Source organism: Lepisosteus platostomus, chromosome 14, assembly GCF_059453375.1.
Source record: "Lepisosteus platostomus isolate fLepPlt1 chromosome 14, fLepPlt1.hap1, whole genome shotgun sequence".
In the NCBI taxonomy this organism is placed as follows: domain Eukaryota; kingdom Metazoa; phylum Chordata; class Actinopteri; order Semionotiformes; family Lepisosteidae; genus Lepisosteus; species Lepisosteus platostomus.
In genome coordinates this window covers 1155969-1173397 of record NC_142624.1, presented here as the reverse complement: position 1 = coordinate 1173397, position 17429 = coordinate 1155969, and the positions used below count along the sequence as shown (strand labels likewise).

Here is a 17429-nt window from a genome sequence, read left to right as displayed (position 1 = left end):
GTTTTATTTAAACAACTGCCGAACTTCGTCTGCTTAGAACCGGGACTCCTGTCTCAAGCCCAGCTGGGTGGCCGAGAGGACAGATGGCCGTTCGGTTCTGACTGCAGTGGAAAAACAGAAGAACGTGTCAGCGTCGTAAAGGAGAGGAGCCACCAGATTCAGCCCACTGAGCCTCTTGGGTAGTCAGTTAGAAACAGATTGATCCCAAGATCTTGTACAGCTCTGTTCTGAAAGAAACCAGGGTGTCGGCTTGTTCCACCCTCTCACCGCCCTTTGTGTAAAGGCGCGTTTCCTGAGCCGATCGGAACGTCTCATCCAGCTCTTTCTCGAAAGAATCCGGGGTATCAACTTCTACAGCAAGGCTGAGCAACTTGTGCCACGCTCCCGCCCCTCTTTGTGTATAGACACACCCATTCATCGTCCTTGTACTCGCTGGAATGCCGTTTGTCATAGTTAAATGCATGCGATGTATGACGCAAATGTGATTTTTGTTTGCCTGGGGAGAGCCTGACGTAAAAGAGAAAGATATTTTCATGCCTTAAAACAGGTTTTTGCAGTTGGTGCTCACCTGGCAGAGTTGCTCACTCCTGTTGCTAAAATGCCAGCTGTTGCCTCAAGGGGACAACAAACGTTTTTTGCTAGAGATGTTACAATGGGTCCGAAAAAAAACAACTCATGCCTTTTTTTCCCCAGAGATACTAGACTGGGACACGTAGATTTGGAAACCAAAGGGTCTTAATGTCTCTAAAAACATGACAGTGTCTATGTTCACCACAAAAAATCCCTATCTGTTTGTAAAGTATTTTTTTTCTGACATCTCTGCAGTCTTATTCTTTCTGGTTATAGGACCTGAAAAGACTCTTGACAGTTCGTCAGACTCTGACAGCTCACTGGGACCCTGTCTGGGCTGAGCAGTTACTGAAGATGGAGGAGTGAAAGGCCTCATTGGCGGCCTCTAGTGGTCAAGCCGTTGTAATTACACTCCACTGCGGGGAGTTCCACTACAGCACAGAACTACACCCCTTAATTCAGTCATCTGCCCTCCCCTCCCCCACCAGTGTTCATGGTGTTTTGATTGCCTTTCCTCCACCTTTATTAAGGTGGACGAACAGATCAGTCCACATTCCCGCAGTAAGCGTATCACTGTGCATGGGCTTGCACATCTGCAAAAAAAACTTCTATCACCAACTCGTTTCTGGTTTCTGTCACACACACTGACGGCAGACACACGGAGTGCAGACAGCACTGCCCCCTCTCCCCCAGAGCCCAGTCAGGAGCTCGTAAGCCCAGCGGTAGAACTGCGTTTAAATAATTCCTGTTTCAGTGGAAGAGGTCACCTTGTGGGGAATATTCATGGAACTCCAGGATCTAAGGAAAGTATTTCCTGGATATTATTTATGTGTGATTCAAGTATTATTATTATTATTATTATTATTGTAGTTGTGCAGTGAAGAGGGTCAGTCTATGGATCAATAATGATTGTTATATATATTCTGTATGTTTCCAGTAACTTAACGAAGTCCTCCTGAAATTCACTTCTCACGGTGCAGTTTAATACTGTCAGTCTGCTGTTTCACATTCCTGCCCAGTCCCACATAGTGGGCTAAATGTAATCGTCTACTGCAGCAATCTTAAATAACAGACAAGCAAAGGCCATCTTAGTTCTCACAAATTTTATTCATCCCAGTTCACATTTACAACATTGACAACAATTAACCAAGGAATACTAGTATGTCTTTCTTACCTGTTGGGCTGTAAGATTCGGCCGCAGGTATACTGGACCCAGCCCATCCTACACGGGCCTGCTGTGGTTCTGCTGTGGGTCCGCTGGGACTCAGGCCGGGTCATCAGTGAGGGGATGATGGGACAGACCAGGAGAGCCAATCTGGTCCTCCAGGGCCGCTGTCCAGCCTGAAGGATCCAGCCTGTCTAATTAAGAACATAATAAGTTCAAAGAGGCAAATGCAGAATGGGCTCATGCAGAAGGGAAACCAGAAACGTTTGGCCGTCCAGCGATGGCACTGTAGCCCTGGTCTAGAAGGAAACTGGTCTTTGTTCTTCGGGATGAAGACGACACCTGACCTCTGACCTCTGGCCTGCAGCGGAGCTCCTTCTCTGTAAGACACTGGTACAGCAGGGCTCACTCAGCACTCAGGGCTCTGTGTGCAGGAGAGAGACTGAGCCCTGCTGAGACACCAGCAGGACTGTGGGGAAGACCACAGCAGGGCTCTGTGTGCTCTGTGTGCAGGAGAGAGACTGTGGGGAAGACCACACAGCTCCAGCTGAACAGCAGGGCTCAGTTTGCTCTGCAGGCAGTCAAGCAGAGGAAGTATTGTCAACTTTCTCTGGGAACAGGAACTGCACTGCTCTTGTAATGACAGGATTGCATGAAATCATTGTATCTAAAATCAGCTGCACACACAAATACAAACACACACACAAATACATATACATATTCACACATAATATACATATATACATAAATAAATACATTAAATATTAAACTAGAACTTTCTCCAATCACAACACTAATAAGGCAATCTCAGATTGCACGTTCAAAGTGTTTAATTTTTAATTTCCTTTCTGCACAGCAACAAAGCGAAATGTACACGATAGGCTACCTCAAACTGTCAGTTACACGACTGTGTATGTCGCTTAAGCCACTCCTATTTGGCATTTAAGTTATGGAGGCGAGAAGACGCCCCCCCCCACCTCTCTCTGGGTGCCTGATTTGCCGCCATCTTTAACTGTTCCGTGTCCGAATCGCAGTAGCTACACGTACGAAATAAAGTTCATCCCAGCTACAAAACATATATATTTTTGTGGTAAGAGGGAGCAAAACATCAGTATTTACCGCTATTAATTAGTGTACGATTTATAGTTGAAATCTGAGCCTAAATATAAAGTTAAAATCTCGACAAAGCAATGTAGGAAATACAGAGAAAATAAATCCTTTCTGACATCTAAAATCAGTTTTGATCAAGGTCTCAAAAACGAACAAGAAAAAGAGGATTTTCGGAGGGCAATTACGGTGTGTTTATATAGAATTAGTGATTTATGAGCAATCTAATTTCTTGTTCGTTTAAAACAGTGAAATGTCAGCTGCAAAGGATCGCACCAGAAACAGCACTCTCTCTGCCTGTCATAGACGTTCAGGAAAGAGTGAATGAAGTCATGTCAAATACAGCAGTGGTTCTCGAACTGTGGTACGCGTACCGGCAGTGGTACGTGGAGTGGCGCCAGGAGGTACGCCAAATGACCCTGGAACTGTGTCGTGTGCGCTGAAAAATCGGGACGGGTTTTCATATTTTGTATTTTAATACGTGTCGAATACGCAGCCTACGTACTACGATACAGTGCGCGCTAATACTTCAGTGGACACAAGAGATACTCTGTAATTCTATACCACTATAGGGATGCGTGCTACGGACGCAAGTGACCAATTGTATTTTAAAAAGCTACTGTATCTCCAGCATATAGGGAGAAAGGAGAATGTGCGTGATTTTGGAACAATGCCAACGTTGTAAACACAGGAATGCATAGAAATACGTGCTACGAACGCAGGTAATCTTGTGAGCACAGGAAAGCGTGATAGATAACAGAAAAATATTTAAAGAACTGTTCTAAGTTAATTTAAAGAAAAATACACCGAGCGTCTCTGTGTTTCGCTCCCATGCGCATGAAATAAAAACTTTAAATAAATACGGAAATAAAAACGGAAACGCGGAAAAATGCAAGCTTGCGGATTGCTAAAGCAGGTAAGCTACACTAGTTTTGAAGAACCTTATTTACCGTTGGCAAAAGAGCCGACACGTATTATGTGTGGAGAAAAAACTGCTAAACAGCTCGACCTGCTGCCCCTTCGAAAGACACAGTCACTCGCAGAATTATCGATATGGCGGATGATGTCAAAAGTACGCTGATAGAGCGCGTTAAGATGAGCAGATGCTTTTCACTGCAATTAGATGAGTCTGTAGTCGATTTGGCCAATTTGCTCGTTTACGTTAGATACGGGTTTGAGGGTACGTCCCGTGAGGACTTTCTGTTCTGTAAGCCGCTACCAACAGGAACTACAGGAGAGCACATATTTCAGCTTCTGAATGAATTTATCGAAGAGAATGGCATCGACTGGATAAAATGTGTGGGAGTTTGTACAGACGGTGCTAGAGCAATGACAAGCCGACATAACGGTGTAGTTGCACGAATTAGAGAGGTTGCTCCAGAAATTAATGTACGCATTACAACATCCACCGCGAGACCTTTGCCGTCAAGAAAATGCCTGAAGATTTAATATCTGTTAGACTCTGTTGTGAATTGTATCAAGGCTCGAAAAATTAATTCACATCTGCTTTGCTCGACTAAACAGGCTCACCCCTCTCACTGAAATGGTGCTTTTTTATTAGTTGTTGTTACTGTTTTTTTTCTGTAAAACACTTTGAGAAGCCACCTTTAAAGGCGCTATATGAAATAACGTTTATAATTATAATATTTATTATATGTATGTGTGAGTGTGTGTGCACGCGCGCTCATGTTGGTCATTGAGACTTTCTGGGGTTCCTATGAGATGATGACTTGTAGGTGGTACTTGGATGCTTTGGTTGGATTAGGGGTGGTGCTTGGTCCAAAAAGTTTGAGAACTACTGAAGTACAGTAATGCGGTGATCAACAATAACAGTTGTAGGACAAGAAACAAAAGATAGAGAAAACTGAAGCTTTTTAAGGCTAAAACTCAAATTAATTCTACAAATTAAGGCAAATGAAAATTCAGGACGTTGAAGTGTATTTTAAACGTTTATTAAGAAGTAAAAACCTTACAGTGTACACAAAGATTCTGAGCTGATCACGATGAAGAAAAATCACCCATTTTTTGCTCATAAAAAGTGGTTTTTAACTCTCGAAACCTGTTTTTATAGGGTTTAAAGTCGTGCAATGTCTAAGTTAAGCCGGAACACATCATTATATCTCATTTTTTATTTCTTTTTAAAAAATGTTAAAAATCGTTTGCCCAGCCTACCTCTAGTGGTGAACAAGGAGGTGGACATGAGGATAAGACCTGATGACTGATGACTTCAGTTAAACGGATGCATTTTTAATGATTCATTATTAAATGATTAAATGTTAAATGACAACATGATGCACATTTTAACTTTTTTTTATTTGACTCGGCTTCAATAAAATCGAACATGTAATTGGTTAATTCCTTGCTGAAAACGTGAGAAAAAACGTTTCGGCCGTTGAGCCTTCTTCAGTTATCGTAAAAGGTGTTCATAAAATCAGGTGTTCCATAAAATCGTATAAGTCAGTTGTAACACTGTGTTGACACCATTCTCTTTCAACCTTCACGAAATAGCCAGACCGGCTTTCGAGCATGAGAAATGTATTCTTTGTCAGGAAACTCCAGATATTGTACTGTGGAGGGCTACCATTCCTCTCCAGATTTCACTGATGTTTCTGTTATTGATATAAGATGGCTCTAAAACTAGATATGTGGCTCCCAAAATCAGAGCTGCAATCCAAACTCGCATACGTAATATTTTGATCATTGCGTTTAACCAACGAAACAGGGCGAAAAATCAGTCACATGTCTTTGGGGCAGAGTTTCGAAAGCTTAACCTATCAGCAACAAAGCGAAATTTACACGATAGGCTACCTCAAACTGTCAGTTTGGGTCACTTCAGTTAAACGGATGCATTTTTAATGATTCATTATTAAATGATTAAATGTTAAATGACAACATGATGCACATTTTAACTTTTTTTTATTTGACTCGGCTTCAATAAAATCGAACATGTAATCGGTTAATTCCTTGCTGAAAACGTGAGAAAAAACGTTTCGGCCGTTGAGCCTTCTTCAGTTATCGTAAAAGGTGTTCATAAAATCAGGTGTTCCATAAAATCGTATAAGTCAGTTGTAACACTGTGTTGACACCATTCTCTTTCAACCTTCACGAAATAGCCAGACCGGCTTTCGAGCATGAGAAATGTATTCTTTGTCAGGAAACTCCAGATATTGTACTGTGGAGGGCTACCATTCCTCTCCAGATTTCACTGATGTTTCTGTTATTGATATAAGATGGCTCTAAAACTAGATATGTGGCTCCCAAAATCAGAGCTGCAATCCAAACTCGCATACGTAATATTTTGATCATTGCGTTTAACCAACGAAACAGGGCGAAAAATCAGTCACATGTCTTTGGGGCAGAGTTTCGAAAGCTTAACCTATCAGCAACAAAGCGAAATTTACACGATAGGCTACCTCAAACTGTCAGTTTGGGTCACTTCAGTTAAACGGATGCATTTTTAATGATTCATTATTAAATGATTAAATGTTAAATGACAACATGATGCACATTTTAACTTTTTTTTATTTGACTCGGCTTCAATAAAATCGAACATGTAATCGGTTAATTCCTTGCTGAAAACGTGAGAAAAAACGTTTCGGCCGTTGAGCCTTCTTCAGTTATCGTAAAAGGTGTTCATAAAATCAGGTGTTCCATAAAATCGTATAAGTCAGTTGTAACACTGTGTTGACACCATTCTCTTTCAACCTTCACGAAATAGCCAGACCGGCTTTCGAGCATGAGAAATGTATTCTTTGTCAGGAAACTCCAGATATTGTACTGTGGAGGGCTACCATTCCTCTCCAGATTTCACTGATGTTTCTGTTATTGATATAAGATGGCTCTAAAACTAGATATGTGGCTCCCAAAATCAGAGCTGCAATCCAAACTCGCATACGTAATATTTTGATCATTGCGTTTAACCAACGAAACAGGGCGAAAAATCAGTCACATGTCTTTGGGGCAGAGTTTCGAAAGCTTAACCTATCAGCAACAAAGCGAAATTTACACGATAGGCTACCTCAAACTGTCAGTTTGGGTCACTTCAGTTAAACGGATGCATTTTTAATGATTCATTATTAAATGATTAAATGTTAAATGACAACATGATGCACATTTTAACTTTTTTTTATTTGACTCGGCTTCAATAAAATCGAACATGTAATCGGTTAATTCCTTGCTGAAAACGTGAGAAAAAACGTTTCGGCCGTTGAGCCTTCTTCAGTTATCGTAAAAGGTGTTCATAAAATCAGGTGTTCCATAAAATCGTATAAGTCAGTTGTAACACTGTGTTGACACCATTCTCTTTCAACCTTCACGAAATAGCCAGACCGGCTTTCGAGCATGAGAAATGTATTCTTTGTCAGGAAACTCCAGATATTGTACTGTGGAGGGCTACCATTCCTCTCCAGATTTCACTGATGTTTCTGTTATTGATATAAGATGGCTCTAAAACTAGATATGTGGCTCCCAAAATCAGAGCTGCAATCCAAACTCGCATACGTAATATTTTGATCATTGCGTTTAACCAACGAAACAGGGCGAAAAATCAGTCACATGTCTTTGGGGCAGAGTTTCGAAAGCTTAACCTATCAGCAACAAAGCGAAATTTACACGATAGGCTACCTCAAACTGTCAGTTTGGGTCACTTCCCAAACTGTCAGGACCACGGTATCATAACACTCCGGATATTGTACTGTGGAGGGCTACCATTCCTCTCCAGATTTCACTGATGTTTCTGTTATTGATATTAGATGGCTCTAAAACTAGATATGTGGCTCCCAAAATCAGAGCTGCAATCCCAACTCCAGTCTCTTTATATAGAAATGCAAGGACTATAACTGCTAGGACACACAGGCATTTCAACACAGGATGATCAATAATAGAGCTCATCTCCATCGGTAATTTTATCAGCCCCGAATTAGTTGTATTTTTTATGTAAATCTCAGCTCCTGCCATTGCCCACCACATAAATCTAGTTATTACTCCTCTCCAGATATTGTTGTGTGGGCTTCTCCTTGACTCCTGGCTGAGTGTCTCGTGTGTGACTACTGAGGAATCTGCTACATCACTGCTCTCTTCCTCTATATCTATCACAACATGTCCTACCTGACCGCACCCCAACTCTGACTGCCTCTGAACATCTGATCCAGTGGCAACCATTCTTGTTCTATCAATCTGTAATCTGTTATTGATATAAGATGGCAATAAAACTAGATTTGTGGCTCCCAAAATAAGAGCTGCAATCCCAACTCCAGTCTCCTTATATAGAAATGCAAGGACTATAACTGCTAGGACACACAGGCATTTAAACACACGATTATCAATAATAGAGCTCATCTCCATCAGTAATTTTATCAGCCACGAATTAGTTGTATTTTTTATGTAAATCTCAGCTCCTGCCATTGCCCACCACATAAATGTAGTTATCACTCCTCTCCAGATATTGTTGTGTGGGCTTCTCCTTGACTCCTGGCTGAGTGTCTCATGTGTGACTACTGAGGAATGTGCTACATCACTGCTCTCTCCCTCTGTATCTATCACATGTCCTACCTGACCGTACCCCAACTCTGACTGCCTCTGAACACCTGATCCAGGGGCAACCATTCTTGTTCTATCAATCTGTAAAAGAGCACAGAGACAGTCAAACATGTACTGTATGACTCACTCCTGCAGTGAGATCTGTTCATTTACTGTATAAGTGATTTTTGTGGACTATTTTGTAGATCATGTTTGAAATGCAGTTATTACCAACACACAACGAACAAAATTAATTGAATTTGTGGATCGAGCCTCATAGGGAGAATGAGTGTTAAACTGTCCTGTCAGGCAGGCATTCATAAGTGCATCATATTATTATTATTATTATAATAACAACAATGATTATAATAAAAGTTCAGTTTTGTTTCATCTCTATTGATTGACATTGCAATATATATTGACACTCCAAATTGTGTTTCTCTATCACAGATTGTGTGCAGAGGTTATTTTGTGTTAGTTTTAAAAATTATAATTAGTGTTATTAACCTTATTACTCTTCGAGTATAGTCCTGTACTGTCCCCCTGTTCTCCACATAAATTCAAAAGGCAATTTAACTCCTTTTTGGCACTTTACTTTAAAAACAAATATAACAGAATAAATTGTGTTTGTGTGCCCCTCTTTATACTGTATATAGGACAACATTTTTGAAATTCAGTTATTGGTTATTGTGATGGGTGCATTTCTGTGATACATTGAAGTTTGCGGCGTGTGACGCACAGCAGCGCGTTTCTTCTGGAATGTCCCTGACGTTGTGACAGCACTGTTACCAGAACAGCTGAAACAGCTACTTCTTCCATCAAACTAGCTCACAAACACCGCAAATCGCGATTTATCATTATTTTGTGTAATTAAAGTTAGTTTTAAAAGAAAACAAGTTGAAAACTTGTTCAAAATGGATAAGCACAGTTTCATCTTAAGATAAGAAGTTGTGTGGTTTTTCCAGCGTTCATAAGTTTTGGTTCTTGTTTTTTTTGGATTAGTTTCACATGTAGTTCGCTACAGCAAAGAGTTGCAGGAAATCAGAAAGGTTACAATGAATTCAACTCACCAATGGGGTCTAGTCTTTCGGAGATCAGAATTCAGATAATTTGGGAGAATTGTTGATGGGAGGTTGTGTGTGTGTCGGAGACTGAGCTCAGCCTGTCCGCCTCCTGCTCTTTATACAGGTGCAGACACAGCTGGGTCAGCCCCCTCCCAGCTGCGCAGTGCAGACACGACTGGGTCAGCCCCCTCCCAGCTGCGCAGTGCAGACACAGCTGGGTCAGCCCCCTCACAGCTGCGCAGTGCAGACACAGCTAGGACAGCCCCCTCCCAGCTGCGCAGTGCAGACACAGCTAGGACAGCCCCCTCCCAGCTGCGCAGTGCAGACACGGCTGGGTCAGCCCCCTCCCAGCTGCGCAGTGCAGACACAGCTAGGACAGCCCCCTCCCAGCTGCGCAGTGCAGACACGGCTGGGTCAGCCCCCTCCAGTGCAGACACGGGGCGGGCTCTAGTTTTTTGGGGTTCCTAGGCAAGACCTTGGAAAGGATCCCCTCCAGATCACAATTTGCGCATTAACTGTTATTATCAGCTCCAACACATCCTTATTTTACTGCTTAGAACAATTAAATACATGAATTCTATAAGAAGAAAACTTATTAATCAGCTTTGATGAACACCTAATAAAAAAGTTACAAACAGGAACACAAGGCACGTTCTACAATGAGGACGTATTTTAACACTGAAAGTATTAGAAAAGAGCATCGATAATAATAAATAGTGATACATAGGGTCTGTTACTTCAGAATTATAGCAAATCATGACTTAAAAAGTACTGCGCTGAAACCTTTGGAATTGGAGAAATAAGTATGACATTAAGTAAGGAAATAAGTGCACTCAGTAGCAAGAGAGATGAGATCAGTAAGACTGAGCAGATGGGAAACATTTTCTAAATGTTCACTGATCGATGGTAATGCACAGCGTGCCCTGTGTGCGAATCCTACCATGAGTCTGCAGGGGTGGACGCCTTGAACTCACAGCACTTGCTAGTGAGAGGAACATACATACTGTACATACATTCCAGCAACACTCTGAGCCTGCTGGAAACCCAATCTCCTTCACACACAAGAATCCAAAGTAAAGTGCAATCTGACTTACTATGGAAAACATACAGGCAGTTAAGGAAAGGAGACTGTGATAATAGCAGAATCGATGCTGGAACTGTTTTTATGGTACAGGAGACCTTTGGAGGGATTTAGAGAGCTCTCCACAGGAACAGCAGCCTGTCTTCAGCGCCACTTCCTCATTCCTTGCTATCTGGCCTGAGCTGAACTGTAGTTGCGATTTCTGCTGTGCAGCTCGCCGTAGGTTTCGATTTCCCAGAGTGGGTGCCGTGTTAACAACCCTATTGCTTCTCTGCTGCTCTGAGATGAACAAACACTCACTGCTCTCAAGCTAAGCAATCTACAGTCTGGGTAAAGGCTCATATACTGTCTGTGAAAAATATCCAAATAAGTTTAACATTTTTGTTTAAAATTAGTAGGCAGCACAGTAGTCAGCATTGCTGCTTCACAGAGCCGGGGCCCCAGGTTTGATTCTGGACTTGCAGTGCTGTCTGTGTGGAGTTTGCATGCTCTCCCCATGTCCTGTGGGATTCCACTGGGTGCTCTGGTTTCCTCCCACAGTCCAGGGACATGCTGGTTCAGTTCTGCTTGTCAGTGCTGCTCTGGGGTTCAGGGTAAAAATAAATTGCTGAAGATGTGTAACGATGGGTCAAATGGCTCAATTTACAAAAAGGTTTCGCTTATCGGTCACTCAGAGACACTGGACCGGGACACATCAATTTGGAAAGAGTATCTCTACAAAAAGTTTAGTGTCTATGTTCTACACAAAACCTCATGGTCTTCAATGCATCCGTTTCACTACGTCAAAACCAGTTTAGGTTAGTTTTGCAGTTGCTAGCATCCTCCAAATAAGGAGTTGTTTTTCAGCTGCACAGAGCTGGTACTTCCTCCTGTTGTCTTATGGAAACCCCCCGACTCGCACTTTGTCTAGTATTCTTAAACGCAATATAATAATTTCTTTTACATAGTCTGTTACATTCATTAAGCAGTAAAAAGATCTGCAATAAAATTCTTAATGTATGCAGATGCATATAATTAAGCATTTTAGAACTTGCTAACATTTTGCTTTGAAGTAGCTCCATACACTTGTTTCTAATCATGCAGTTTCTTCAATTCTTCAAAGAAGAATTATTATTACTATTATTAGGCCTGCCTATTCCCCCTCTCCTGCCCCTCATTTCGGTCTGGGAGCTCTGCCCAGGAAGGGGAGATATGGGCACAGGAGGGGACCCGGGGACGAGGCAGGAGTTAACAGAGAACAGCAGAGGAAGGCTCAGGCATCGTCTTCCTCCCCCCTGCAGTTGTAGACGGAGAGACAGGGCAGGGGGCAGCAGAGCAAGAACATGAGCAAGAGGCTGCTTGGCTCTGACGCAGGTGAGGAAGAGGAGTTTCGTTTCTCTGCCCTCTGGGCCAGCAGGAGGCGAGTCAGGAGACCGGAGCGCGGCTGGGTCTCTTTTCCTGGGACAGTGGTTTCGGGTTACTGGACACTGCCAACCTCATTGGGGTCTGAGTGTGCCCCCCTCATGGATGACTTTCTGTTCTTGTGTTCTGTTTGTGGACAGGAGTCATGAGGGATCGTTGTGGCAGGACTGGTGGAGAAATCTTTTTTTCCCGCTTCCCCTTAAAAGACAGGAGTCCGTCTCAGAAGTTAGAAGAAGTTTTAATTTCGTGTGTGTGGGAGCGAAACACACAGAGACGCGTTGTGTATTTTTCTCAAGGTGATTAAAATGTCTTAGTGCAAACGTGGCCACATGCGGCTACTGTCTGAGAAACTTGACTTAAAGGGAGCATCTCACTTCATTGTTTTACGTCGCCAAAACCACAAAACCCTTTATAAATCGAAAAAGGTTCAACTAGAGCTTCACAAAATCGTTTTCAGAACCGAAAAAAAAACGTTCATTTCATCAAACCTGGCCTGTGCTTGGCGTAGTCGCAAGCATCCATGGTGTAAATCAATATTTACTTTTGATTCCTGCATCATATTTAATTGTTTTTTTACCAACAAAACCACAAAAACTTGTTATCAATTGAAAAAGGACAACCGGAGCTTAAAAAAAAAACATTTTAATTTTAAAAACAAGACATTCAATCACAAAGTCACTTTTTATCTGATGATGCACTTCCAAACTTCCAAAGTGCATCGATAAGGTAATCAATAAGCCAGCAAAACAAGACCGCAAAAGCAAAAACCAGCAAAAAATATATATTCCATGTTTTTACCTTGTTCTGAAGAACGATATATTGTATATCCACAAAAGGCTAGACTAACCCACCTCCAGACCTGGAGGAAACTGAACGTTATTGACTTGAAGCAGGACCGCCAGAAAACAGGCGATCTGATTGGTAAAAAGCGCCGTCATTCATTGAATTTTCAGGGTGAAACCTCCTCTAGAAGCCTCAGGTTGCATTCGCCTGCCTTCTAGCTGTCAGTCATTGACTCAGAAGGGTAATCAATCAGTTTCTTATCAGTGCTCCTTTTTCACACCAGAAGGCAACTCTGAGGTTTTTTTTCCAATGCCTAACAGCAGAAAAAGGCTCTCTAGCAGTGTCTAAAGGTTTTTATAGCAATTGCAATGGTTTTTATTGTTATTGCTTTCCATATTTTTTATGATTTATTTATTATATGCGAGAAATTTCTTTCCAGGTCCAGTCTTCACAAAACATTATGTAGAATTTTTTCAAATTGATCAATTTGTCCCAGATTGTTATCCAAGCTAGTAGACACTTTGAACAAGCTTTTCAAATCATTTCTACCTGACAGGCCTAGAATAGAAAATTCTGACCTCTGAAGACCAAAACAAAATTTCCGCCTGCTGTTTTGTTTTTTTCCATATGTTTGTCTGCTGAGGTGACACATTAAGAAATACAAGCAATCTGACTGTTCACACTCAAAGCCAAGGGGGTTTGCCTTCAATTTAAGACCTGAACCAGGCTCCCGCTATGTTCTGCTGCAGAGATATAACAAAATGTTTAAGGGGGAAAATTCCAGGCGGACACTGGCTAAAGGGGTCTTTGACAACATAGAACAGTCCTTAAATATTTTCCTGTCATCATTAACACTTCCCTGTGCTTACAAGACTGGCAGGATTCAAAAATCACGCACATCTTCCTACCTCCCTTTTGCTTTTAATACAAGTGGTTACGTAGGTTCGTAGCACACATTACTATGTGACAGAATAGAATTACAAAGTACCCTTGTGCCCAGCATTCTTCCAATCCACTTCAAAGCAGTTCTGGATGTCCACCTCATGAAATATGACATCTTCTGCAAGGAAAGTGTGTACAAAGTTCCCAGAGACCCTCTCAACAGGACTGCCCTGTGCTGGTGGCTCTGGGAGATGCAACAACCTGTCTGTGGGGACAGGGCTCCTAGCAGCCTTAGAACTGCTAGATGGCAGAGGCGCCAGCCATCCAAGTTACCTAATGTCAAGACAGGACACGTTTACATGGCTCAGCTTGCTGTGTGTGCTGCTGTGAGCAGTCCTGGATCTACTCTACGCACGGACCCCCAAACGCCATCTTCCTGAACTGCTCCCACATGCCCACGATGAAGCTGTAGGTGAAACCCGAGTTCTCGGCCTCTTCCCGGGCGCTCTTCCTCTTCTCATTGTAGAAGCGCTCGAACTCCGCCCGCTCCCTCCTGTGCTTCTCCTCCAGCTCCTTCATCCTGGCGTCCCTCTGCCTCCCCTCCTCCTCCAGCCTCTCCAGCTTCTGCTCCAGGCTCCTCCGCAGCTCCTCCACCTCCCGCTGGAACCTGGCCCGGAGCTCCTGCTCTTTCTGGCGCATCGCCGCCTCGTACTGGTGCCTCAGCTGCCGCTCTCGGTGCTGGATCATGCGCTCCACCTCGCTGTACATGTCGTTGGTGTAGCAGCCGCCCCCGTTGGCCGTCACCATGGCGTCGACCTTGTCCAGCAGGCTGGTGACCTGGCCGCGCTCCTCCGGGCTCTTGTTGTTGAGCACGTGGTACCTGCCCCCGCACTGAGCCAGCAGCTGCTGCAGGTCACCGCCGGCCTCCCCAAAGCACTCCTCCAAGCTCGTGTCCCCCAGCTCGTCGCCCCGGGTGAACAGGACCAGGACGTAGCGGGACGCCCCCCCCCCGAAAATCTCCTGGATCTTCTCCACCGCGCGCCGCTCCTCCTGCGTGAAGCGGTCGGGCTTGACCACCAGCAGGAAGGCGTGCGGCCCCGGCGACGAGAGGTTGACGCACTTCCCGATCTCCCGCCGGATGTCCTCGTCCCTCTGCTTGGTGTCGAAGAGGCCCGGCGTGTCCACCACCGCCACGCTGCGCCCGGCGATCAACCCCCGCTGCTTCTCGCACCCCGCGGTCACCGAGGCGAAGCCCAGGACAGACCTGAAGGCCGGGCGCCCCAGCAGGGTGTTCCCCGAGGCGCTCTTCCCCACGCCTGTCTTGCCCACCAGGACCAGCCTGAGCTCCGGGGGCCCAGGCAGGGGCTCCCCCACTGCAACACGAAGGAGGACATGTCGAGATCAGTGACCGTTAACACCGACAGGCGGGGAGCTTCACTCACCACACGGCACACCACACACATGCCGACGGGCCGAAGAAAACTAAGGTGAAGTCAACCAGCAGACTTCTTCAGCACCAAGAGTGAATCACGGACCAGGAGAGGCTCAGGTGGAAACTGTGAGGAAACACATGGAATGCTGAGAGCAGGGGGCACTTCTGTACACAGAGGGGGGCGGGGGTGTGGAATAGGCTGGCCAGCCATGTTGTTGAAGCCACAATCCTGGCTTTGCTCAAGCAACAGCTGGATGAGTTTCTGGAATTAATGAAGTACTAATTACCAGACCGGCCAGATGTTCATACCGTGGAGACTGGGCCTCACATTAAAACATCTGTCCACCTTTTAAGCTGTTAATGCTTTTATGAGCATGTGTGACGTACAACTACATGGTTGCTGTCAATGTTAAATTTGTCCAGCCAATCAAAGGTTTTTAGTGAAATTGAAAGCAGGTGACAGTATTTCAAACACGAGGACTTGGTGCTTCTGAGACTTCTGATCTCCTGTCCTGCTGTCCTGCAACGAAAGCACTGTTCTCAGGGACTTACGGTTTGGGGGTGTAAATGATTTGCTGTTTCTCCTCTTGGCTGGAAGTGAAGATCCATCTGCTCCCTGGCCTTCACCCTCCTCAGCCTGCGTGGTCTGTGTTCCCTGACTCATTGCTCTGGTGTAGAAGCCTCCACTCTCCTGCACCACCCCGTCGATCTTGTCCAGCAGCTCTGTGACCTGGGAGCGGTCTCCTGGGGTGTCCCTGTTGCTGAAGAGGTGGTGCCGGTCTCCACACTCCCTCACCAGCTGGCGCAGCTCGGGGTCGGCACTGTGCAGGAAGGACTCCACACCCTGCCCCTCCAGGTCCTCTCCGCGGGTGAACAGCACCAGGGTGTGCCGGACCGCTGCCTCCCCGAACAGCCTCCGCAGGGTGTCCAGCGCCCCCCTGTCCTGGTCGGAGAAGCGCGTGACGGGCAGGACGAGCAGGAAGGCGTGTGGCCCCGGGGCCGACAGCTGGACGCAGCGCAGGGCCTGCTGGGCCGCACCGTCGGGGGGGCACAGCCGGGTGTCCAGCAGGTCGGGGGTGTCGATCACGACCAGTCTCTGGCCCCCCAGCTCCGCCTCGGCCCTCTCGCAGGCCCGCGTCACGGCGCGGGCGCCCAGCCGCGTCTCGAAGTGCCTGCGGCCCAGCAGGGTGTTCCCCGAGGCGCTCTTCCCAGAGCCCGTCCGGCCCAGCAGCACCAGGCGCAGCTCAGGGGGGACAGGGGGTGCCAGGGTCCGGCCCGCAGAGTCAGGAGAGCCCTTTTCGTCATCCCGTCCGCCTGCTGGAGAGACACAGCCACTGCCTACTCTCCCCGTACAGTACTGCCGCTCCTGCGGGTGCTACCCATGACTCCCAGTGCCGTTCAGGGAGAGCTCTCGCTCAGAGCGGCGGCATCTCGTGCTCATCGAAGTCGTGTCCTACATCCACCCACCCTCTTGCTAACCAGGAGCCGATCCCAGCAAACCGTGGGCACAAGGCGGAATACAGCCTGGACGGGACCCCTTTCGTATTTTCTGATTTTTTGCAATTTTTTGCCACTGGGTGTTTTCAGGGCTTCTGGGGGTTCCAGTGGTATATACTGTAGAAGGAGTCTGACTGAACCAATAACACTGAAGTGACGTGCTTGGTTTACTTATTTCAGAAACAAAGTCATCCAGTCAGTTCAGACAGTTCATTTAAAGAGATAACTAAGGCCCGCTGTGAGGATATTTTATTAAACACTCAGGGCTGATTTGCGCCTGCCCTGGGCTATGTAAAATCACTAAGTTCGGCTCTCACCACCCCAGAGAAGTTCTCATCACAAAAGAATGTTCTTTTAAGGAAGCACACTACGTGTTGACAACTTAAAATACGAGTTTATAATATAGTTATTTTTTATTAATTCCTGATATATAATATCGTCCGTAGTTGAAAGTGAAAGTATTTTTTTCTTAATAAAATCAACGTGTACAACGGTGTTTTTTCTTTGATTTTAATTGATCAAATTCCGTAAATACATACTTTGAAGTTAAAACAGTTTTGAATCGGAGAATAAAACAAAGGAAAAATGCTGGAAGAAAATGAACTCTGTAACTCACCAGAATGGACGTCGGTCTTCTCCGTCTCCATCTTGTCATCTGTCACAATCGATGTGAAAGACGAATTCAGAAGTGCGGAAGTACTCTAGAGAGCCCATTGCGTGCTTCACTGTGCGTCTGGAGGAAGAGGAGTGATGTGCACAGGACAGTACTCTCACGGCGAGTGTTAGAGTACTCAGTTACATTACTTCATGTCTTATTGGTTCAGGTGTGTTTGAGATCTTTATTCGTTATATATTCTTATGTATTATACCTGTATTTAATGTGTTTCTCGATGGCGAATGTTAGCACACGTCTTTAATGTTTTACTTTCG

General features: G+C 44.9%; 2 protein-coding genes across 4 annotated transcripts in view; one reads left to right on the top strand and one right to left on the bottom strand.

Annotated features, from left to right (window-relative positions):
• Positions 1 to 12531: 12531 nt before the first annotated feature.
• LOC148648586 (GTPase IMAP family member 8-like) lies at positions 12532 to 17211 on the bottom strand. The gene is made up of 3 exons (XM_088606996.1): positions 17116 to 17211; positions 15555 to 16319; positions 12532 to 14943 (listed from the first exon to the last, which is right to left on the bottom strand). The coding sequence occupies exons 1-3, from the start codon at positions 17144 to 17146 to the stop codon at positions 13973 to 13975; spliced, it is 1767 nt and encodes a 588-aa protein (XP_088463122.1). The 5' UTR covers positions 17147 to 17211; the 3' UTR covers positions 12532 to 13972.
• LOC148648579 (GTPase IMAP family member 8-like) overlaps positions 17191 to 17429 on the top strand; it is a 72819-nt gene continuing 72580 nt past the window's right edge. For all 3 annotated transcript variants that reach the window (XM_088606959.1, XM_088606958.1, XM_088606957.1), the window contains exon 1: positions 17191 to 17323. The gene's annotated coding sequence lies outside the window, so the exon portion shown is untranslated. The remainder of the gene's footprint in view (positions 17324 to 17429) is intronic.